Genomic DNA, 24,926 nt, shown 5'->3' on the forward strand with positions numbered 1-24,926 from the left:
GAAAACTTTGGAAAGCAACTGATCAAAATGAAGCATTAACCTCCAGAGGTGAAAAACAAAGCCAGAAATGTTAAAAAATGAAAATGCAACTGTGCTTTCATTGATGCACCTTGCTAACCATGCTCGATAACCTTAGCTGATAGCTTAGCATTTAACCCCCCAAACCTGGTTACGGGCCAAAATGCTAAAGTTGAGGCTTTGAAATGCATAGTCCAAAGACAACAGGTGACATGATGGTGTATACATCCATCTTTTATCTACAGTCTGTGCTGTGGGATGTACTCTAACGGAGGCTTAAATTTAATAAGGCCAGCTTGACGTCATATCTCTACATGTGAATTAGTTTCATTCTATTAATCTTTTTTTTAACCACCTCACAGGTTGTTTTCTCTTTCTTCCACTTGGTGGAGCTAAATAGCTTTACTGGCTTTGTCAGAGCCAGTGAGCTGGGACGTGTTTTTTACCTATTTTCTTTCTCTGTGTCTCCATATTGTGTTCCGTTGAGCTGATGAACTGTACTGTGCACACAAACGAGCAAATTAAACCTGCAGTTTAAGTCCAGGAGATGCGAGTAGTGCGCTGCATTCAAAAAATCCTGCACAGCCAAGAGAGAGTTGAGGATGACTTAATTACACTAATAATTATGATAAAAGGTTTATCATAATTATTATCATAAAAAAAGAAAATATTATCCTTTTAAGCTGATGCATGCACAGACTGAGTGTACAGCAAAATGGGCTCATGGACAATATTTTAATAAAGACTAATTAAAGGGTTACACGATCGACTGTAAATCAAATGTATTTTGCAGAAAAGCAGATCTCTGATTGTCTGTTTTATGTGTTTTTCATTCATCACATTTTTAACATTCAAAACATAAACTCAGCAGGAGTTAGTCAGTGTTCTCAAAGGGTGGTTTCAGACAGTTTTTTTTCTACTTTTGAATCAATATTACAATATTAATGAGAATGGATATCGTTAATACAATAATCACGAGTGCTGTGAGCACACAAGCCCCACTGACCTATAGTTGACTTAGTAGACTAGACTTAGTATAGTAGACTTTTTCTTTTCTTTAAACACCATGCTTTAACTTTAATGTCTCAAATTATGTGGTTATAACATCCAGTGTATTATAAAGAATAACTAAAAAAATCATGTTTCATATCTTCAAAGAAAATGATATTAACGCACTAGAAATTTTCAATTTACTCCAAACCACATGATGGCAGTTTATCTTTGTGGTTTTCCACTGGGTGTCACAAACAGGAAATTCTGTGCCCTCTACTGGCTTATAGGAACTGAGTTCACCCATATTACTTTTTAAAATATAATTTTTATCATTTTGCCACAGTGATATGCAGTCATGTGGATCCTTTTGGTTTTATTTTAATAAGCAAAACATTTCCTTTGCTGCCAAGAGTTTTCTATTCAATGTTAATGTTGATGTTATGTTTGAATGCCTGACTACCTTTACACTGGGAAGTATATAGCACTTCTCAAATATTAAATATATTCTTATTGCCTCTGCCAAAAAGGTTATGTTGTTGGTAGCGCTTGGGTGCATCTTTTTCTGTAAACATGATTGCTAGAAAAGTTTTGAATGCATTCTGATCAAGCTTTGTAGGGGTGTAAAATTTGTCAATGTAATGATTTATTGGTGGAAAATTGACAAATCCGTTTTATAAATTAGAAACCAGAGGTGGGACCAAGTCATTGTTTTGCAAGTCTCAAGTAAGTCTCAAGTCTTTATCCTCAAGTCTCAAGTCAAGTCTCAAGTAATGTCAGGCAAGTCAGAGTCGAGTCTCAAGTCACTGGTGTAAAAGTCCGAGTCAAGTCACAAGTCTGAAATTTTGAATTTCAAGTCCTTTCGAGTCATTAAAAAAAACGAAAAAAAGCATGTTGCAGTTATGCTAAATGTAAATATTAGACCATGTAATTTTTAAATCTGTGTTTTTCTCAACACATGACAAAATAGTGAACTTAGAAAATATACACAAATTGTGAAATTGCACCTCTTTAGAATGCAGCTCAATTAAACCTAGCTCCAAGAATAATTTTCACCGACAGTTCTGAGATAAGCTGCATGTTATTCTTGGATGTGGTTGTAGGACCAGCTTTAAAATCGCATGACAAAAATATCATACACATTAAAAAAAAACTGCATCACCAACGTAGCCTGGACAACATTTGCTAGTTAGATGAAGTCAGCTATCTCATCGTAGCACATTTATATGCATATTTATAATCATACGGTTCTTGGAGTGAGTGCACACACTCATGAAGTTTAGTAACTTCAGGTCACTGCAACAAGCCCAGGTACAGTTTACCGACGGATGGGTGCAGGACCTTGAAACGCACCGTGTAGAACGAAAGACCATCGTACGTATCATAAGTTTACCAGTCTCACAAATCGTCGTCATAAATACACATTCCTTAACCGTTTATTAATAGGACCTTTGAGCTCAACGGTAATTAATTAGTAGTGGAAATAATTTCTGGTAGCATCACAGAAATGTAGCAGTGACAATAATACTGTATGCTGTAATCGTACTGGGCAATTAGTGATACAAAAAACCTGTTTTATCCTGTGAATAAAAGTATATGTTTTTGTCAATGTACCATAATAACAGAAGCGAAACGCAATATTGTGTCAGGACAATTCACTATTTATGCACAATAAACAAAGGAGCATAGCGCCACAATTTCTGTTCAGCGCCAGACTTGCTTGTAACCTATATCACCAATTATGTTATGAAAATGACGCATTAACTACAACAGCAGACTGACCTTTGTGTAAATGCTTGGAGCAGACTAACCTGTGAGCTGGAGGGTTCTGGGACGTTATATTTGATCTTTGAATGGCTGCAATCCAGGCCATCCATCGCCTGTTTGTCACTTCGGAAACATGGCTGAACAATTTCTCTTAAACGTCGTAATCCGATAACAACCGATCTCTTTACCCGTCGGCTTCCCGTGGCTGTCATGCGACCGGCTATTGCAGTTAATAATACAACAGCTTCTTGACATTTTTGTGTTTCTTTTTATCGCTGTGTAACTGATTTTAATTGAAAGCCTGCGTGCGCTAGTACTTCTTGCCACGAGTTCCCAGAATCCTTTGCGGTTCTACCCGTGAATGACGTCACATTTTCAATCTCTATATAATATGCGTGTTAAATTTTATATTTGGGGTAAAATATCAAGTCTTTTCAAGTAAACCGGTTCAAGTCCAATTCAAGTCCCAAGTCATTGGTGTAAAAGTCCAAGTCAAGTCACAAGTCTTAGAACATTTTTTCAAGTCAAGTCTAAAGTCATAAAATTAATGACTCGAGTCTGACTCGAGTCCAAGTCATGTGACTCGAGTCCACACCTCTGTTAGAAACTATGATTCTTACAAGTGTGGTGTTTATGGTCAACATATAGAGAGTACCATATCTGAAGACTTAAACCTCTTTTTGACTTCTGACATTACCTTAAAGCTCGACAGAGTGATCTTAAGGTCAAAGTGGTAATAATGCTATGTAGAGCTATTTACAACGATGTTTCTTACTACCATTGTCTGTATTTACAACATATAGGTATATAGGAAATGACATATGATGATATATTGGGATTTCTGATCTTATTTGACTTCTTCAAGGTCAAATAAGATGAAACTTTCATAAAATAACTAGCTTCAAAAGTTGATTCTGTTCATCTAGATGTAGCGTTTTCAGTGGGTGAAACGTTTCGTTACTCATCCAAATGACTATCCTTGTATTGGCAACATTTAGGATAAAATACTGGTATATGGGGTTTCTAAATATCACCTTAACATCTGCATCCAACTATCCTGTCACATATGACCTCACTTTCACATTTCACATTTTCATATTGACCCCAAAATGTGTTATAAACTGCAAACATCTTAAAGTACGATTAAAAAGAACAAAGATAACAAAATTAATATGCACAAAACACAAAACTATCCCCTTAAAAGTGCCTCGGTGAAGGTTTGCACTCTCTTTGTGCTTCTCGTTAAATTTTGTGCTCTTGATTTCAACTTTTACGATTTCAGTGGGCTCTCAACGGATGGACAAAAAGCTGCTTTTGGAGATCTAAACCTTTATTATGGGCTGCACAACAAAACAATTCTCATTCAAAACAAAAAAACAAACACCTTATCTAACATCGTAGTACAGGTGGGTGTTTTGTCTCAAATCCCTGATAAAATGTCTCCTCGGAATGATTTCTACATATTTACAAGCAAATAATTATTAGTTATTGCGTGACAGTAGAGGCCTGCACATGATTCGCTGCCTTCTCAGAGAGGATTGTCGAAGTGCATTATTTCCATCCTTTATTCTTCAGCTTTGTTCAGTAGCGTCAGTCTTTTCCTCTGTATGTGATGTTCGTAAAGGTTGATGTCGCTCCCTTGTAAAGAGGATTGTGCCCCTGTTAGTCAAACACACACGAGGAGATACGAGTCAAGGGGCGGTTTATGGTAATGACACAATAGAAAAGTCCACATTTAAAACAGCTATTTCATGTCATCATTTAAGCAGACATGCTAACTTGAGTGTGTGGTTTTGTGTTACTTGTGAGCAACTTAAACCTACTGTGATTCCTTGTGGTTTGAGGCCTGTGGGATTTAGTTGTGTTCTTTAGGCCACAAACAGGCTTATTACCAGTAAAGGCTGATTAGCGCTGGCTAATTTAAACCCAGCCCTTCCGTTGGCTGCTTTTTTGTTCTGTTGGTAGTAACAGCATGTAACAGAAATAATAAAAAACATCTTCAGACAACGGGAGCAAGACACTGCGTGTGTGGGCTCTTTGTGTGTGTGTGTGTGAGTATGTGTGTATAGGAAGGTGCAGGCATGTTTGCATACTTGAGTGTGTGCAAAGACTGCATTGAATCCTCAGTGCTTTCTATGATAATATTAAACAAATGCTGCACTTGCAGTTTCCCAATTCACTACTTCAGAGTCCGTTCACTTACTGTTTCCCACTTGGCGCGAGCGCGTTCTTCCTCAAATTTGGCAAACTCCCGTCTGTCGTGGATGGTAACCAGCAGCTTCCAGATAAGCAGAGCGGCCAAGCCCAGGAACAAAATGGCTCCTGCCACTGACAGAAGCACTACCAAAATGTCTGGACCCTTGGGGCAGTCTAAACAGAAGGAGGAAGTGATAAAGGAATGAGCAGATAAGCCAGAGGTCAGGCCAGAGGAAATGATTTTATAACTGTGTTTCATCTCTGGTTCTTATTGATTTAATCTCGCTAATATCGCAACGTAGTCCCCTACTAACTGCAGTGAGTTTTCAGAGTCAGCGGTTATAACGCCTGTTATAAAGGCAGATGTACAGCTTTAAACTTAATAGCATGGTTCTTTTTAGCATGGCTGACAGTTTTCTAATTGCCATCAGGTTTTTAAGTGACGGAAGAGAACAAGGGAAGCGTAACAGTCCTGAACAGGATGTTAAAGACCAGAGAGAAGAGTGGAAGATGGCCCAAAGTGGAAAACGGTAACATCTTACAGCAAGGCCACAATCCTCTCCTCCCTCACTGCGGTCAGGCAAAACTCTCCAGTACTCTGATTTGCACAATGTCGCACAATGACGGGCATTACGCTCCTTCAAAGAGTCACGGACATGAACCACTTCAAAAGTGGAACAACTCATCACATTTGCTAGCCTTGTTCGCATGACTAATTTCTCTTCAATAATTCCCCCAAGTTTTACAGTCAAGTAGAGGGACTGCGAAAGTTTAAGTTGCTTGTAAGGTTTGGGAATTTGAGGAGCAAAAGTGTCTTTTATATCTCTCACAATCTCTTACAGTAGTTCACTAATGTTTTGGCTACAAGTTTTGAGGCTTAATTAGTCCCCAGAGTGCAATCTTGCTCCAAAAAAGGTCTGCAGAAGTTCCTACAGTATGAGTTATTTCACATGAGAAACTTCTAGATCTTTATTTTTCCACTGCGGTCTACTTGGTCAATTAAAGCGTATGTGACTCAATCAAAAAAGCTGATGAACTGAAAAATATTTGAGCCAAAATGTGATGACAGATATGAGGTAATCAAATATTATTCAACCACCCCCATATGGTCCTAAATTTAGAGTTCTCAGCATAAAGAAAATGACATTTTAAAGTTTTTTCTTAAGCTTCTCAAAAATGTGTAATGAATTAATACTAATCACACGTAGAAAGCATCAGCATTATGTGAATTTCTCCCTGAGGATGAATAAAGCATCCATACATCATTATTAACTTATTTTCTGGTCACCAGATGAGTCTCAGTGTGATATTTAGCTTGAACTTTTTATTTTTAATGCAATCTGATGCAAGCCTACTATGAAGTTTTGTCATTAAAAAAGTGTTATGGTGCTGCAGTGAATAAATATGTGGTACGCATGTATACACCGGACAACCAAATGATGAGGCGAAAGATGCCAACGTGTTAAACAGTAAGAATGCTCCTAGAGCTGTAATGCTCTATGGGTTCCTCATAATGTCGGTATATCTGTGTGGCGTGTGGTTACATGCACATATGCACGTGAAAAGCGGTGTTGGGCAACCAAAGCAACGAGGGCGAACTTTTACAGCCAACATCAAAGCTGCTCTCATCTTCCTCCTTCTATCATTATAAATTAGCTCTACTTCCTGCTCTTCAGCCGACCCTTTAATGCTCATAGCCCATCAAAGTCTACATGGAAATCAGTCTTGGCTGACACTATTGATTAATGTGATTTACCAACTTTTTCTTATGTTGTCTCGATTTTTTTTTTAAAGCTTAGACAGCTTTGAAGGGTGAGTGATACAGCTTCACATTTCCTTCGCTGTTCTTTTGGTTACTTATTTTCTTCCATATCCTCAAGAGGAGAGCACGAGAGGGCTTTCTCTCTGCGATATGTATAGTCAGCATGTTCCCAGAGGAGCTGGGCAGCTATTTACAGCCCTCTTTGACACGGCAGGGTGCCCCGTGTTCAAGGCAAATTGTGGTGTATTTCTCTGATACCCAGTTGTGCTTAAATTAAACACACACATTCATTAAAAGTAGACCCAAGTACAGATTTTCTCTGAGGGCAGAAAGCTATTTTACTGCCCCACACTTTTTCTATTTGGCCACTTAACAAGTGAGAGAGCAGGCATCGGGGAAGTGACAGCTTGTAGTTGGGTGAACACAAAGCACTAAAAAGTTTTGCCAGAAATTTAAAAAATGCAGATGATGGTGAAAGATTGTTATTGCAGGTTTATCCTCATCTATTCAGCATTTGTGTTGATTACATCTGGTAAAAAAAGCAACAGATTCATATTTATAACCCATAATATTAAATTACATTAAATTAGCAATTAAAAGTAGAGATGAATCTATTGACTGGCTAGGGAATGGAATCAGATTACTCCCTTTCATGCACGTACAACACGTACACAGTGGCGCAGGCAAATAGTTGCACGTGTACTCACAGTCATACACTAACATGAGTGAAGACGCAAGTTTGCCACAGTAAACCATGGGGGGGAGTCACTATGAAAACATTTTTAACAAAAAACCTAATCACATACTTAAAACAACCATACCCAGCTATAATGGACATTTTAAAGAAGCTAACACCGGCAAAGCACTTAATGTTTCTTACCTGGCTCTTTGACAACAAAGAGGATGGATTTGCCACTGGCATCTTCATAATACTGAAAACGCTCCACGCAATCGTTCTCATCTTTGTAGGTGCAATTCACCGCATTTGTGTCATGGAGCTCTGTGTGGAAAAATGTTGACGTTACATTACAAGTTAGACAAAATGACCCCTTTAATGGATTGTTACACCTTGTGCATTTATGGAATTATTATTAACATTAACCAGCAGTGCCAAAATACAAATCATCTCACCTAATTCATCCACAAGAACAATCTCATCCTTGCAGATTCGAGAGCAGGTTTTGTCCTCAATCAGTTTGCCCCTCTTGAAGTGCTTACACTCCACACACTCCCTGTTAAAATGTAAAATATCAACAATCAGTTGATTTAAAGGAGCTAAATTGAATATCTCTGTATGTAAACTCACTTCTTCATGGTACAGGCGTCGGGGCAGGTGGGACACTTGTCACACGTGGCTCCGTAGGCACCTGGTTGCGTGCACTCGCAGGCTCCGCACACGCACTGACCCCTCCCGCTGCACAGGAGGCCCAGGCTGGACATACAAGTGTCTGTACGTCTGGAGCAGTTACAGTTCTCACCCTGCCAGTCTGGTGCGCACTGGCAGAAGCCACAGTTACAGACACCGTGCCCTGAGAATAAACAAAAAACAAGAGGAGGACAATATGACAAGAAATTTTATGTGAAAAAGAGGGCGCAGCACGAGTTGGGGAAGAAGGACGCTTTTGGCATCTGGGATGGTTGTAACGTCAATCATTTGGCATCACATAGTTTACACACTGTCTTACACAAACATATTTATTTTGTTGCAAGTTTTGACAAAAGCTTATACACATGCTCATTATTTTCATGACTTTATTATTAAAGAAATTAATGTTATGTACCATTTTATAATCTGCTGGGCGTAAGGTACCTTTACAAACTCTCAAATTTAAAATAAATGCAATTGGGTAGTCCTTTTTTAGGTGGTCAGCATGAGTTAGTAATGGCTGGCCACTGCTTATTAAATGGTTATGACTGAACTAACCACAAACCTGTGTCATACAATTCTTTTTGCCCTATTTACGGGCTCTTCTCTGTACCTTGAAAAAGATTTACCATGTTGCTTAGCCTTCAAACACTTCAAACCCAGCATCTACAGCCATGCTGAAGTCAAGCTAGCATTTCATGGCAATAATAATAGCCAGAAATCTAACCCAAATTAAATTTAAAGGTTTAATTCAATTCAGTTTTATTTATAAAGCACTAAATTCCAACAAAAGATGCCACAATAATCCAGCAAAAACCCAACAATTAGAAGACTTTTTAATTGTAGCTAGTTAAAAATAAGTATTATTTCTTGCAGACATTCAGTGGTCCTGTAAGTTCATGACTTTACACTGGAAACACTGGAAACCAGAAGCGGAATATTAAACTGCTAGAGGTTAAAAACCTATTTCACTGTTTGTCTGCGGTGACTGCATTGCTTTTATATTTGGCTGCGTGATGAAGCGCATATCTGAGCAAATTTGTACACATTGTCTTTTTGTTATTCCACGAAACTCTGTGTGAATGTGAGTGTACATGCCAGTAAGAGAGACGGGGCAAAAACATTGTGGCTTTCCACCACAAAAAACAATGCCCAGATAAACAATGACACAGGAAGCTGCTTGGCACAGTCTAACTGGATAAAGGATGATCCACGGATAAACTGTCATTATCACATGGCCACAAGACCTCTAGCTTTTAATTAGATCATTCTGTGGAGGAAAATACAATGGTCCACACACTGAATAAGATATTTCAAGACAACAGAAGACTATGTGTGTTCTGCACACACATAGTCTCTGAACATTTCCAGTACTCTCCCTCTTGGCCAAACATGAGTTTATTTTTAGCGTCATTACACCACACTAGCCAATGAGTAAGAATAAAGGTATTTTCATGTTACTCTATGGACTTTGGGGTGCACAGGAAAACATTTCCTTGTGAGACCGGCTGAGATGGATGTGGATAGTTTTTAGTGGCATATGAGCTCTACTTAAAAACTACCTAATACAAGCTGCTTAGCAAATAAATTCAACCTAAATAGCATCAGGAGGTACTAGTGCATAAGTGTAATAACACTATGTCTACATGATATGAAAAGTTGCATTTGTATCAAAATATCTGTCATATAATTAAAAACAAAACAAAAACAAACCAAGAAACAGAACTGAACTATAAAAACGAAACTGAACTGATTGAACCCATGCTGGAAACTAAATTAAACTAAACAGAATATATAAAAATGTAATGTAACATTGTGAAAGCTGTTCACCAGATGTGGCGTTCAGGGTCAATTAGCTTAGTTAGCTTAGCTTCCTTGTTAGCAAAAAGCAAAGAAATAAAGCTAGCCTGGTTATCCTTGCAGCTGTTGTTTTTAATTTTCTTTTGGCACAAATTAAAAATGGGAAAAATAAAACAGTAAGTTTTTAAGTAAGTTTGTGATCTCTGCACTTGGATAACATTTCCCCCTGCGTTCAGTGTTTATGCTAAGCTAGCTGCGAACAATAGTAAGAACGTTAAAAAAAACAAAGAAAACTTTATTCTTACTTTGTTGCTGTTACAAGACTGCAACAGACAGTCATAAAAAACACCTCACCGATCTTATCAAAGCATTCAAATGAAATAGTAAAGACATTAAATGCTGGTAATGTTGGGTTTAGTTTAAGGGAAAGTGGCAAAAACTGATTACATGTTGGATTTTTACTAATCGGGTCCTCATTAATGGGGTTTGGAATTAACAACACGCAAGCACTGCATTAATGACACGAGATTGATCATTTCATCAAACTTCTAAAGCAATAAACTTTTTTATTTTTTTACCATTACCTCTATTCTAACATGAGCCAAAATGTCTTGCCAGCAAACCCAATGATGCTTAGTCTCACGTGCATAATAGTTTTTCTTGAACATGTAGGCATTTTTTACATGACAGCATGTGATGTCATTCTGATACTTTCATGGTTTTGACACAGCAGCATGGTTTTTATTTAAAAGCACTAAAACATTGAAAGTAATAAAAAGTAAAGTGATAACCTCACCTCACTGTTTGAAAATCTCAACCACAACAAAGACACAAAATCTCTTGCGTAGAAGAAAATCACCATCAGTATGTTTTGTTGTGTGTTCATGAATCCCTTCAAATTCTTTAGTACAAAAGGTTTGGATGACACAAACATATAACCTGAGCTGACACTCACACGTAGTGCACATACACCAAACCAGATGTTTATTGTGAATGTAGCCCATATCCAGAGGGGAGAGTTTTTACTGTATATAATTCTTCCCAGATGAGGTGGGTGGCAAGTCAGTGTGGTGAAAGGGACAAACGACCTCAGCTATAAAAGTGCGCGCATTCTACAAAACTCTACCACAACCATACAGAAAAATCAAGATAGAAGTCAGTGGGTCATTTCGACCCACTACAGCTTTCGGGGGGGAACAGCTAAGGTTGGGCTATCTCTTGGCTGGGTATATCTCAGTTGTTTGCCAGCAACTTCACAGACCACTGTGGCCGGCCAAAAATAATAATAGAAAAAAAGTCCAGCACATACAATCTCTCCTGCACTACTTGCTGCCCTCACTAAACCCCAATGCACCATTTTGAAGTTAATCCTTGAACAGAGCTACTCCCATTTCTAGTCTTCCTTTAAAAAGCAAATACTGGTTAATAATTAAAGATATCTACAGCAGGAAATTGAATATTTATAGGGAATAACAGACTATATTAGACTGTCTTAATATTTTTTGTAAATGGACTGATTCTTATATAGCATTTTTCTACTCTCCCGGAGTACTCAAAGCGCTCTATACAACATTCACCAAATCACACCCGTTCTCACAATCACTTTCTCTTTACATAGTGCTTTCTAAATACATTCATACTCTGATGGGTGCATCGAAGAGCAACTTGGGGTTAGTATCATGCCCAAGTATACTTGACATGCAGACTGGAGGAGCCAGGGAATGAACCACCAACCTTCCACTCAGTAGATGACCTGCTCTACCTCCTGAGCTACAGCCTGTTGACTAAACTGTTGACCATTAAGCACATCACTGATTAATACTCATTCATTTAAAATCCTAAAGCAAAGTAAATACACAAGAAGCCTGCATGTCTTTCTTACTGTAACTCATGAGGCCTTACCCGAGCAGAGTTCTCCCTTGTAGCGCAGGCAGTTGAAGTCATCACACTCACACAGCTTTCCCCACACTTTCCCAAAGTCACTGCTGTGGCACACGCACTGGCCACACACGCAGTCTCCGCGGCCGCTGCAGATAGCCGACTGAGGTCCTCTGGATCCTGCAGGTCCACTGCAGCGATCCTGCGCCATGGGGTTGTAATCGCCTTCGGCACATTCGCAATGTGGTCCTAAGCGACCTGGGTGGCACAGGCATATGCCACACTCAAAGGTGCCATTGCCGTTGCTACATTTGGGGCTATCAGGCTGGGCTTTGGCCTGGCACTTGCAGTCGCACTCAAAGGTGACAGTGATGGAGAGGGCATCCTTGAAGCCCACAGGTTTGATGATAAAGGTTTTCTTTTTTTTGGATGGGCAACCACGAGCACGAGCCTCCACACTGAAAGAGACCTGCCAAAGAGCACAGAAGCGTAAAGAAAAAAGGAGACACTTATACTAATTTTTACTTGTTTCTTTTTTTTTTATGGCATCCAGACTCAGCATTATCTAATCGCTGTCAGAGAAAACAGCACAAAGCAGATGTAACACAAGGAATGCCTCCAAATGTATTTAGTCAAAGTAATTGTTCATTCAGTGTTGCATGCCAGATCTGGTAAATGTGGGGAGTTACTACATCTGGAGAGATGGCCATATATGGAAATAATAATACCAGCTGAGGTAAAGAGAAAGAAATGTGTAGAGGCCAGAAAATGTCACCTGGAGTGAAGAAAGACAAAGAAAAATAGCCATAGACGCTTAGATAAAGAAAAATGCAAAACTAACAAAGAGAACTATTTAAAAAAGGATCTTAAGACAAAAAAACATGAAGAATAAAAAATAAAGTTAGAGACTGTCATTTGTTTTTCCATCTTTTACTCCTTGACACTATGAGAAAAAGGGAAAATCCAACTCAGATAGAAGAAATAAGGGAAATGGAAACATACCAAAAAAAAAGACCCATATGGAACTAATTTGTTATTTTTGTTTATAGGGAACAATGGTCTCTCGAGATGGGTTATATTCTGAGTACAAGCAGAATCTTTTAAATATGAATTGTTAAAATATTCCTTGAAAAAACTAAATGTGTTTAGGCGACTGTGTCCTTCTTTAAATAATTACAGTAACAAAAAAAAACTACACTGAAAGTAAGTTAATTAGTCTCATGAAGGATGTTTTCCTGAGTGTGAGTATGTAAACAATCACGATCACTGTACATCCTTATCTGAAACAAATAAAGCAAGGAAACAACCATGTACAGTCAACTAGGTGCGACAGAGGTTATGGTTAACACCTGTAGATAAAGATCACAGTCAGATTACTGCCTTTCTCCCCTTTCTGTGGTAATTCAGAATCTACCTTATTAATCCTAAATCTTCTTTTATGTGGGTAAAGTTTTTGGGCCACCTTTCTTTGGTTACTCATGTTGTGACTACATTGTAGAAAAAGTGCAGTATTAATCTGAATATATAACTAGCTTTATATGTAATACTCCATTTAGTCAAAATATCACTGAACAAGCATTGGCCAGCCATTACTAACTCATGCTGACCACCTAAACAAGGTCTACCCAGTTGCATTTATTTGAACTATTTTATATAACTGTTGATAAAGATCATAAGTATTGTGAGTATTATGAGTAGATCATGAGTATTACTGTTTACAGTAATGGGAAAAAGTTCACCCTCTTTCAATTCTAAGATTTTACACATGAGAACACAATACAAAGTCCTTAGCAGGTCCTAAAATGATTTGAATATAAGTTCTGATGAACAGCAACACATGATAAATATAAATTACTCTCTGACAGTCAATATGGATTCAGATCAAAAAGATCAACATCTCTGGCATTAATCGAATCAATTGAGGAGATTACGAATGCTATAGATCAGAAACAGTATGCAGCTGGAGTATTTCTGGATCTCAAGAAAGCATTCGACACAATCAATCATGACATATTAATTAATAAACTGGAACGGTATGGGATTAGGGGGGTTGTACTGCAATGGGTGAAAAATTATTTAAGTGACCGGAAACAATTTGTGAAGCTGGGTGTCCATTCCTCATCATGCTTGGACATTGCTTGTGGTGTTCCACAAGGCTCTGTACTGGGTCCAAAATTATTTATTATTTATATAAATGATATTTGTAAGGCATCTGATATATTAAAATTAGTATTATTTGCAGATGACACAAATATTTTTTGTTCTGGGGGGAATCTAAAGGAGCTGCTGGATACAATTACTTCAGAAATGTGCAAAATTAAAAAATGGTTTAACAGGAACAAACTATCGCTAAATCTAAGTAAAACTAAAATTATCTTATTTGGGAATTCCCTTAGAAATGCACAAGTGCAGATTCATGTAGATGGTGTGGAAATTGAAAGAGTACTTGAACATAAGTTTCTTGGTGTGATTATAGATGATAAATTAAACTGGAAGTCTCATATAAATCATATACATAACAAAATTTCAAGAAGTGTCTCAATCTTGAGTAAAGTAAAACACATTCTGGACCACAAATCACTCCACATTCTCTATTGTTCCCTGATTGCACCGTATTTGAATTTCCTTTTGTTTGCTTTGTTCATTTGTCTCTTTTAATTCTATTTTTTTTTTTTTATACTTTTTCAACATGTTCAAAATAAAGATTCAATCAATCAATCAATCAATCAATCAATCAATCAAATATAACACTGTGTTATTAGTTATGTGGCAAAAACGAAACCAAAATGGAGAAGCAGTGTATGAAAAACCATGTACGCCCATGTGCGGGCTAACGCCCACTCACATCCTCGGCCTTCTGCCCTCAGGAAATCACATGATAGGGTGGGGCTAGGTTTCACAATGAGTTCACCTGAAACCTTGGCTGATTGTGTCCTACACCTATTTTCACACCTTGGCTCGTGTCATTAGGTAGAGAATCATTAGGGGTCCCTATGGGGGACACGCCCATAGGGCTTAAATCTGGGACTCTCCACCATTTGACCCTAGAACTGAAGAAGCTTCTTAAGAGGTGAAACGTCTTCAAGCAACTTAAAGAAGTCCAGACGCTTTTCTTTCCAAGCTCCTTAGACTACGATGAGCTGGAGAACCATCACAGACATGTACACCCTTACTGTTTCCATAGCAACAGGGTATATAACAGCCAGGTCGAATTCATTTTCACTTTGGCAGATGGCCGCGCTGCCTGTACTGGAGGTTTCTTCCTGTTAAAAGGGAGTTTTTCCTTCCCACTGTTGCCAAAGCTCTCGCTCATATGGGGGTCATATGATTGTTGGGAGCTTTCTCTGATTTTTTTGGATTATTGTAGAGCCTTACAGTATAAGGTGTCTTGAGGCGACTGTTGTTGTAATTTGGCGACATATAAGTAAAACTGAATTAAATTTAATTTAATAAACTGATAATCAGTGGTTTGTGTAGTTTGTTGGTCTGGCGCATTCAGTTATGTGTGATTTCCAAACAATATATAATCCATTATTCTACAATGAGAAAGATGATTTATAAATAGCAAACATTCAAGCAGTTACCAGTCTCCCCAGGAATGGACTGTTGGAACGTCCAGTACTCAGAGAAACTGTAAAAAACACAACTCAGACTCTACAGGCCTCTTTTAGCATGTTAAATGTTAAAGTTTGTGACAGTAAAATTAGAAAAAGACTGACCAAGTATGACGTGTTTGGAACTTTTTCCAGGAAAAGGCCTCTTTCTCCAGGCCTCTCTAAACAGAACATGGCAGTATGGCTTAGAAATGCTGTGGGGGGGGGACACCTTAACAAAGCGCTACATGAATGAAGGCTTGAAAATCTCAATTAAGGAGGTGGTCATGATGATACAAACTAATGAATCATGGGGCGTGCTTAGTTTTTTACACACAACTTCTGTTTTTGTTCATTAATCATGTGTTGCTGTTCATCTAATGAGATGAGATTTAGTGAGATTTAGAACATGGTAAAGACCAGAGCTGCCTTATAAGAGTCCAAAAGTAAAAATATGAAAATGGGAACTCCACTCCAACTCATACTGTGGTGATTTTGCTGTACTGACCACAGATAGACGTACAGCCACGTCTCTGTAATATGAAGCCAAACCTTGTAGTTGCAGTGCAAAGTCTAGAAGAACTAACCGTATCTCCTATTTTGAGCCCAGAGCAGGATTTGAAGCCAGGAATGACCTCTCCATTCAGGCAGGTGGCGTTGAAGGAAAGAGACAGTTCCTCTGGGACGCCTTGCAGCTCCAGTTCCACCTTGGAACGAATTTTCTGACGGCAACAGAAAAAAGCAGGAAACACAAACACGCACACATAGCAGGTGGTTTTCAAGACGGGTCATTTCCTCCGCTTAAATATGAGTCAAACAAGTAACTCATAGCAAATTATACACGACATCTTACTGACTTCTCTAATGACTTTATATTTGAGTGTATATTGCAGCGCAAACAGCTAGAATTACTTTTCAGCTCATTCACCTGCATAATAAACTCACATTCAACATAAATAATGAAACCCAGCCAACAGCCTCCTACATTTGGTCAGCTTCACACTTCAGCCACTGGGGAATTTCTCCCGAGACTCTGACTCTACACTGCGTATGACTCACATGCTGTGGGTGTGTGTCAACAAGCACATGTCATCCCCTCAAACACTGTCTCGCCAAGGATGTGTGAGCGTGTGTGTCTGCATGTGCGTGTGTGTTGCACTCACTTTGTACGCCTTTAATATGAGCTGAATAACATTTCCCGAGTCATTGGACAGCGTTCCCACTGTGGTGCCAGGAATCAGCTCACTGTAGTTCTACAACGCACGCAGACAGAGAGACTGTTCTAATCCTGCATCATCAGGGAGTCTTTTAATCATTTATCGATTGCTGCAAATGTCATCTGAATCTCATTAGTTGCAAACATAGAATGCACCCATCCAATACCCACCGAATAAAGATTGCTAATTATTTGATATTAAATCATTACTGTCAAGATTATATTTGACTACATTTTCATTAGTTAATTTGTTCCAATGGATTGCTGTTATATTATCCATCCATCTTGTTGTCCCATTCATGGTTGTGGTAGGCTTACCACAGGGTGCTATGTGACAGACTGCACAGGATAACACAAAGAGACAGACAACTATTCACATTTACATTCACACCTTTGGGCAATTTTAGAATCACCATTTAACCAAACTCCACCAACTGCACGTAAATGGTAAGTGTCTAAGTGCTTTCTATCTAACATTTACACCCATTCAAACTCTGATGAACCCATCAGAAAGCAACTCAAGGTTCAGTATTTTGCCCAAGATACCAGAGTATCCAAAGAAAACCCACAGACTCCACACAGAAGGGCTCCAGGTGGATCTTCTTCCTGTGAGGCAACATTGCTAACCACCGTGCTACCATGCTACTGAAAATTATAAACAGTAATTTATACTGCAAGTAAAACTAATGCTAAAATATTTGTATGTTTTTTCAGTTGTTTTCTGAGTAAATGGCAGAGCAAGTACAAAAAGAAAAACCAATAGTGGGTATTTAGAGAAATTAAGCCACTGTTTCCGCTAGCTTCTGTGGTTTGGTTGATTTTTTCAGTTGCGAGTTATTAGTGCATGAAAGTCGCATGTACCCAGTTATCTTTTTGTGACTTTACAGTCACATTTTTCTTTCATTTATCAGTTTGGACTCATTTTATGTAATTATTATATTTTCTTGTTTTATTTTTTATTTCTGTTCTTAGCCTCTATGACTGATTCCATGTTTTCACCTGTAATTTCCTGCTAATACTAACTTTACTGGGAAGTTCTGTGGGTCAGCTGCTGTTGTTTTTAAATGTGCTGTATTCATAAAAGCTACTTGACTCGACATGCAACAGTTTCCATCCAGTAGCCAAAACTATGTATAAAATACTGTTTGACACCAGTTGGATGTACTAGTGTTTCCAGTTTTGGAAAAACTGACTTTGTCTCCTTCGGTGTCTGAGTAGTGTGCAAACAGTGATTTCCAATGCAGCTTCCAAGAATGTTTCATTTTTTTAAAAAACAGTGAGGTTCAGTGGACTTCTCTGAAAACACTACTTCTTATTAAAAGAGGATATTTGTTTTCATTTTTAAAAAATGCTTAGTTTATGTTTGCATTTTTTGTTTTTTGAGCAATTATGTTGTAACAGAAGGGGATCGTGTCCACTGCAGAGCTCCTCACCTGGTAAAGGGCAACCACAGGGTTGGTGACTGCAAAGATGAGGTTGATGTTGTTCTCTGACATCTTCTCCGTGATCAGAGCAAGAGATGGATAATCCTGTGGTAACAAAAGGACAATGAAGTTAGCACATACCGCTTACGTGGTTTCCCTTCATTGCCGTCTGTGCACACAAATACTCGGCTTTAATATGCGCTAACCATGGTCGTAGACTTGCTGTACATATTATCAGAGTTCAGGTGGCATCGTCCATCGTTGGGCTGCACGATTCCAGCCAGACGACCATCCAGAGCCACGTGAGTCTTTGCGTCTGAGGTGAAGATCAGAAGGTGGGAAGCATCTGGACGCCAGCCGATCTGCTCCTGGTTCCCATCAAACCAGGTAACAGAAAAGGAGGAAAGTAAACAATAAAGAATTTTTCAGTTCTTTTCAAACAGCAAATCTCCTTCTGATTAACTTAATTTTACCACCCAGCCTTTAAATATTTCTGAGCTTAGATGTGCGTGACGGAGGAGTAAAAGAATGCCAAACCAAATCTCAAGTTATGTCTGTGAGAAGGGGAAACGTGTGTGCTCGTGCAGTCTGCCGCTCCACCTTGCACACAGCAGCCTGGATGATGGCATCAAAGCCTCCCTCCGGGGCATCTCGGTTTCTGGACACCATCTGCTTCTTCACCTCCTCCGTGAAGCGGCCTACTTCCTCCGTCAGAGACAAGACATGTTTGTAGCCAAACTGTGGCAGACAGGTGGTATTAATGCTGCCAAGTAAAGAGAAATTAAATGTTTACTTTGACAGACAGCATCAGGGTTCATCCAAAAGTGCTGTCAACTCCAATAACTGATGACATCTCCACCCATCACCACCCTCAAGAACAATGTTTATGCACAATATAATATGTATGTAAGAAGCAAACATGTTCAGAAGTCATTCAATTAGAACAACTGCAATTTTGTTATGAAATTGAATGCAAAATCTTTACAAAATGCAGTTTACCTGCACATGTCTTCTTGGTTGGTTATGCCTTACAAACCGGCTAACTATATTTTCACATTTTTGACATCACTGGTATTTTAATGTTAAGTAATATATACATAAACAAGAGCGGTTAAGAGTGCAAGTCCCCCTGAAGGGCAAGGCCTATACCAAAACTTTGATGCTATATGCTGATGTCAGCATCGTTTTCTGTCAGTGTGAAGTCCTGTAATGTTGCATTGAAAAAAATGCTTTAAAAAGCTCAGATATAGAGAATGCTTATGTGCTACAATGACTAATAGTCTGGAGATGATCCAATGGAAACTAAAGCTTTTTCTTAATCTGAGTGACCCTAACCTTTGACCTATGAGCTACGACCTTGAACCATTACATACTAAAATGGTGTATTTATCTTTACCCATACAATAGGAGCAGAATTTGCTGGAATCTATAAGCTGCAAAAACTTGAGATTTTAAGCTATAGTCATGCAGTGTATGATTTTGCCAAACTTTATGGTATCATTGTGAAATTGTAGGGTGTCATAATTGAAACAATAAAATGTGTGTTGTACAGTTCTCTCCATGCCCGTTCTTATGATGTAATATTCAATGTGGGTTCTTGAAAATTTTTTAAGCTATCGCTAACCTTAGGTGCTAACAATGAAGGTCAAGGTCAAATCTTCGCCCCCAAGCGCTAGCATAGAGTTGTGAAGTTTGATGAAGAGCCATTAAAAACATGTGAGTAATACAATTTTTTTTAATTGATTTTGACATTTGTTGTGACCTTGACAAGATTTTCAACAAAATTAAATCATCTTGAGCTTTTATTGATATCTACCATCACACAAAATTTGAAAATGATATCTTGAAAACTGTGGATGCTATAAGTTGTATATAAGTCTAGAGTTGTGAGCGGTAAAGTCTGGGCACTGTTGGTCTCATGCATGTCAGTTTTTGACCAACAACCAAATTACAGCGTCATCCGAAAGCCATCAAATAACCTGGCATGGGCAAAAGGAAAAACAAAAAAAAACAATAAACCTTTAAGAGATTTCTCCTTTGTTCATAATTCATATAAAAAACTCTCTTTACTGTGAACGTACCCTCCTCTCGCTCTCCCTTTCTGCTGCAGCCTACTATAAATTCTTCACTTTTCTTATCTTTTATCAAAACATTCCTACAGTCTGGGTCTCACTTTACATGAGCGGGAAAGCAAATGACCCTGGAACCATCAAATCAACGTCACAGGAGCCTCTGGCTGCACTTATGGCACTGGGATGCTCTTCCTCCCTGAGTAGATTACCTGTGGCTGATTCACAGGAGCTGACCAAGCACTTAGGAGCCACATTGAGCCTTTAACAAGTGCTGAGGCTCCGAGACTGCTCGCGTTATTGCTGAGCAACGCTGTGTTTAAATATGTCTTCACAAGACTGACATCATCTGCGTAATGCAGGTACTTAACACACGCAGACGTAAATACTGAAACCACTGAAATCAACACCGGTGGTGACATATGAAGCGTGAAAAAACATTATGGGGAAACAACACCAGATCTGGTTTAAACCCATGATTTTATCTTAGATTTACCTGTAGCAGGGGTTCTTTACAGCCTCTTTTGGTGAAATGTACATGTAAGGTGAGAGCGGCTTGTCCACAAAAGCTCCAAAGCCCATGCGCAGGTTGCTGGTGGTGCGGTTCATGGCCTCCGCCAGGCCTTTGCCGAGCGTCCTCAGGCGGGTGAGATCATCATTCATGGAGTAGGAGAGATCCATTAAGTAGTAGAGATCTACGGGGTAGTCCTCCACCTGCCGCACCTTCACTGTGAAACGTTTAGCATCATCTAGAAAATGAGATGAAGAAATAGTTAAACACTGCTTCCTGATTTTACTGTTCTTCTCGTTCCCTCAGAGAGAACAGTTTCACTCATTTCCTGTGAAACTGTGTAAAAAACCTTATATCCTTATATGTAGGTGCTCACCCGGCCTGAGGGTGATGTGTATTTTCTGAGGCTTTATCTGGGTGACAACTTGCGTCGCTCCCGCTGCCTTGTTGCTGAGGGGCCGGTCCTCGATCACCTGCAGTTTGCTGGTTGGAAACTCCAGGGCTGATGTGGTACAGCCCGCTGCCAGCAGATTACTTTTCAAATCACAGCGGGACAGGCCAGCAACTCCTTGGCCAAAGTCCTGAAAAAAGATGTAGGACATTTTAAAGAGAAAAGCAGACTCGTTGATCTGAATGTAGATTAATTTCCAGTTGTAATTAAATTCAAGAAAAGGGGAGCATATCTGACTGATTTAAAGAGTAAAGTGGAACGGGGAGGACCAGGAGTCTAAAACGGCCTAATCTTATGTTTCCTTTTAGTACTTCAATAAACTTTGCACCCGAAAGAAGTTCAACCAGTTCCTCTCTTGTAGAGGCTGAAGTCATCCTGAAAAAGTATGTTGACTCCCATACTTAATTTCACTATATTAAATCACTGCACTCATTGGTTTGAACCAGAAAATATGACTGTATCCTCGTACACTCACATAAGCATCCTACTCAGAGTCAGTGAAGCAGTTAAAACCCTTCATTTTCTGTCCTTCTAACTTTGAAAGAGACATGTTGTCTTGTTCACAAATCCAAACCCAAATATTTTAAAATGTGCATGGAGTCAAAGACTAGAAGTGGCTTCACCACAGAGACCACTGAGAGTGTTCTTCCAAACCAGATTATAGCTGGCTGATGAAGAGATCTGTACCACCGTGTACCAGTCTGGTTGGCAGAAAGCTAAGCTTGTAAATGAAGTGAAGTGGGGGGAAAAAAGGGACCCAACCTCTTTGGAGCACCACGCACAGCTGGGGTGCACATCCAGACACTCCTTGCATGTGCTGGCTCCTCTGGAGGTGCAGACATTTGAACCTGGAACCAGGAGAAGAAGCACTAGATTGATTTAACCGATACTGATTGGTTCCTTTCACTAAGAGGAACATTTGGGATCATCTGCTTTACGTGGGTGTGAATTCTCTTGTTTTTCTGAGAGATTTCAACTTTTTGGCTTCAGAACAGAATTTTAGGTCATTTCTCGTCAAGGAAGATGAAGCTCAGAGAAAACATTCTTAAACTAGCAATGCATTACCAAGTAAAACCAGTCTCAGACATGAACATGTGTTATGCAGTGATAAAACAAAGCATTGACTGCAGCCACAAGGTGAATTGTGGTTTAAGATAAGTAAATTATCAGCTGCATGTGGCAAGCACTTTGTGTTCACTAAAGCTAGCACAAGCATCTGTGTTGTCTTGAATATAAGACTATATTTCACTGAAATAGGCTTCAACTACTGCACCAACATATGAAGAAAACAATTTTAAAGATCAACTCAAAAACTGTAAACTAAACATCTGCATTCCCAAATGCTAGGAAACAGTGACCAAGATGGTTTACGAAGATCTGTTCTGTTTTGCGAGCATGCTTGTGAGACTGCATGTATGTGCCCACTCTGTGTTATACGTTATGTTCAATCCAGTCGTTTGTGCCACTTAAAATACCTTAATAGAACTGTTATGTTATAGCTGTTGTATTTTCTGCTGCCCTCTTGGTCAGGTCTCTCTTGAAAAATGAGGCTTTTATCCGGATAAATAAAGAATTTGCCAAAAACTGATTGCAGCTTCTACCTTTCTGGCTCAAATAACTTGATATCATTCACAAAAGTTTGATGGATTACAGCAGTTTAAATGCCAGTAATCATTTCTGGCAAATACCGGCAATCACTTTTTGGCAGATGATCACTTTTTAAAGTCTTAGCAGAGTTCCTTAAAGGAAGGAAGAGACAGAAAACAGTTAAACTCACCACAAACTGCTGCTATTCCCGCAAAGAACAAAACCCACACGCACAACATCCTCTGCGTCTGGAGAGCGCTCATCGTGCTGAGGGCTCTCTGAGAGGACACAGCTCGCCAGTCAGCTGAGGTGTGTGTTTGAGGAGAAACGAGCAAGAAAAAAATACAACCCTCTGTAATCTAGGCAACTCCAAATAGAGTCAAATGTCTCAGAGCCACCCCTCTACTCCCCATGCTGAGCTCTCATTATTATACTACTAAATATAGTGGGCGGGGAAAGCGCAGCATCCAAAATTGCGACTTTAGGAAGTTTTCTGTTGGCGAAGGGCAGGTTTCGTCATCTGATATGTCAGATTAATGGAGTACGTTTTTGAAACACTGTTAATAAAGTAAGTTTCGTAGGAAAAAACCCAATAAATTAAATATATCTAAAGCCTAAATGTTATTATTTAACGTAAAAAAATCGGTTTCTGCTTAAATGAAGGTTGTTTTTTTGTTTTTTTTAACACAGTGGGAAATATTAAACATATGTTTTTAATTAGGATTTACCGAGTAATACCCGTGAACGTCAGGTACACCGACTGCACGCTGCCCACTAGTGGACAATAGCTGTAAGGACTGAAAAAACCACAGTGCTCCTTTTTGGCAGGTCTGAACAATTGCGTGCAGGGTGCAGGACTGGAAGAAATGTCCACTGTTTCATAAGTGAGTAATACAAATGTTTCTTTGGCGACTTAAAGGCAACAAAATTAGAAGAATTTAGTTTGTTCTGGAAAAAAAATTCATTTAAAACTAATGAAGCAAACTGACTGACTGACTGACATAGCGAAATAATTTAGTTTCTGCTTCTCCCTTTAAAGTCCCTAAGAAGCACTAACTTTGAATGAACTGAAGAGTTCTCCCTCATGTATGCTCTTAAAGGCTTTTATGAGGAAAGACAGATCTTTATGCACATGACAGGTTTGCTGGTATTAATGCGTCAGCCGGCTCCTTCAACTAAGGTATTTTAAACTTAACTGGAGCTTATAATTCTTAGTCTGATGTTGAAATACTGTAATGGTACTCTGTGTAGTACCAGCTATGTCCAGCAGATGTCAGCCTTGCAATATGTATTTTTTTAGAGCCACTGAAAGCATCTGAATGAGTCAATGATGCATCTATGCGCTGTGTCAGACAAATGCAATTTTGCAGCTACAGTGTCAGATTTTGGCTTTTAGCAGTAAGAATGGTTATGAACACTGAACTGAATTTGTTGGGATGCAAAGATCTTTAGGAAAGGAAAAGTGGGACTGTTTGCAGGTTTTGTTAAAATCAGAAAACCCAAATAGTCCTATCTATTCCCAGTTGTTTATAAAATCACTCAAGGTAAAACTTCACGCTTGACTTCGATGACTTTATGGATGTTTTGACTTCTGGACTGAAAAACGGAGTTTTTGTTTTCGTGATGTTATAAAAAGTGGCGATGACAGATGTGTCTGGTTAGGTGAGGGGTGATTTTTGCTGGATTGTTTGACTCAAATGACAGTTACAGCTGAGCACACTTGGCCTGGCAGCGTGATGTGAATGAGACTGGCGAGCGGGATCAGAGCTTTGAGGCATAACATATGTAAACAGTGGAACTGCAGAAATACAATCACTGGCAGAGACAGTGAGGACTGGTCTCATTCACTTGAGCTTGTTTATTAGAAAGCCACTGCTGCCACATGCGAATGTAAAAGCCTTAAACAGAAAAGCACATTTTGCCTTCATCCACTTTTGTCCACCGTCACTCAGCCACATCTTTTTCTCTCCTGCTTTTCCCTCCATCCTTGTCGGGTTCTTCCTCTCTTTGTCTTTGTTACCTTTTTCCTTCCTTTTCCCGAGCCTCCTGTTGCTCAACTTTCCATGTGCTACTTCTTCTCTTGGCCCCACGTTTGCTTTCCCCTCTCAATTTTTTTAAGCTTCTGCAAGCAGTTGCACAACATTCTGCGAGGAAAAAGCTCCCTTTTTTCTCCAGCAGGCTTGATTGACAGCACCCCTTGCACGCTCTGCAGTAGTCGTAGTGTGTGTGTGTGTGTGTGTGTGTGTGTGTGTGTGTGTGTGTGTGTGTTTGTACGGGATGCATGCATCTCAGTATCGT

General features: G+C 39.1%; 1 protein-coding gene across 1 annotated transcript; it reads right to left on the bottom strand.

Moving 5' to 3' along the window:
• Window positions 1–3,498: 3,498 nt before the first annotated feature.
• Window positions 3,499–23,121, bottom strand: LOC309713279 (integrin beta-3-like). The gene is made up of 15 exons (XM_082544797.1): window positions 22,819–23,121; window positions 21,804–21,889; window positions 20,967–21,171; window positions 20,576–20,828; window positions 18,611–18,773; window positions 18,217–18,378; window positions 18,020–18,115; window positions 16,534–16,623; window positions 15,958–16,092; window positions 11,802–12,246; window positions 8,040–8,262; window positions 7,865–7,965; window positions 7,614–7,733; window positions 4,979–5,145; window positions 3,499–4,434 (listed from the first exon to the last, which is right to left on the bottom strand). Exons 1-15 carry the CDS (start codon window positions 22,889–22,891, stop codon window positions 4,366–4,368), a joined length of 2,388 nt encoding a protein of 795 aa, XP_082400923.1. The 5' UTR covers window positions 22,892–23,121; the 3' UTR covers window positions 3,499–4,365.
• Between the last annotated feature and the right edge of the window lie 1,805 nt (window positions 23,122–24,926).

This window comes from Aulonocara stuartgranti, assembly GCF_965226115.1.
Source record: "Aulonocara stuartgranti genome assembly, chromosome: 8".
NCBI classification, from domain to species: Eukaryota; Metazoa; Chordata; class Actinopteri; order Cichliformes; family Cichlidae; genus Aulonocara; species Aulonocara stuartgranti.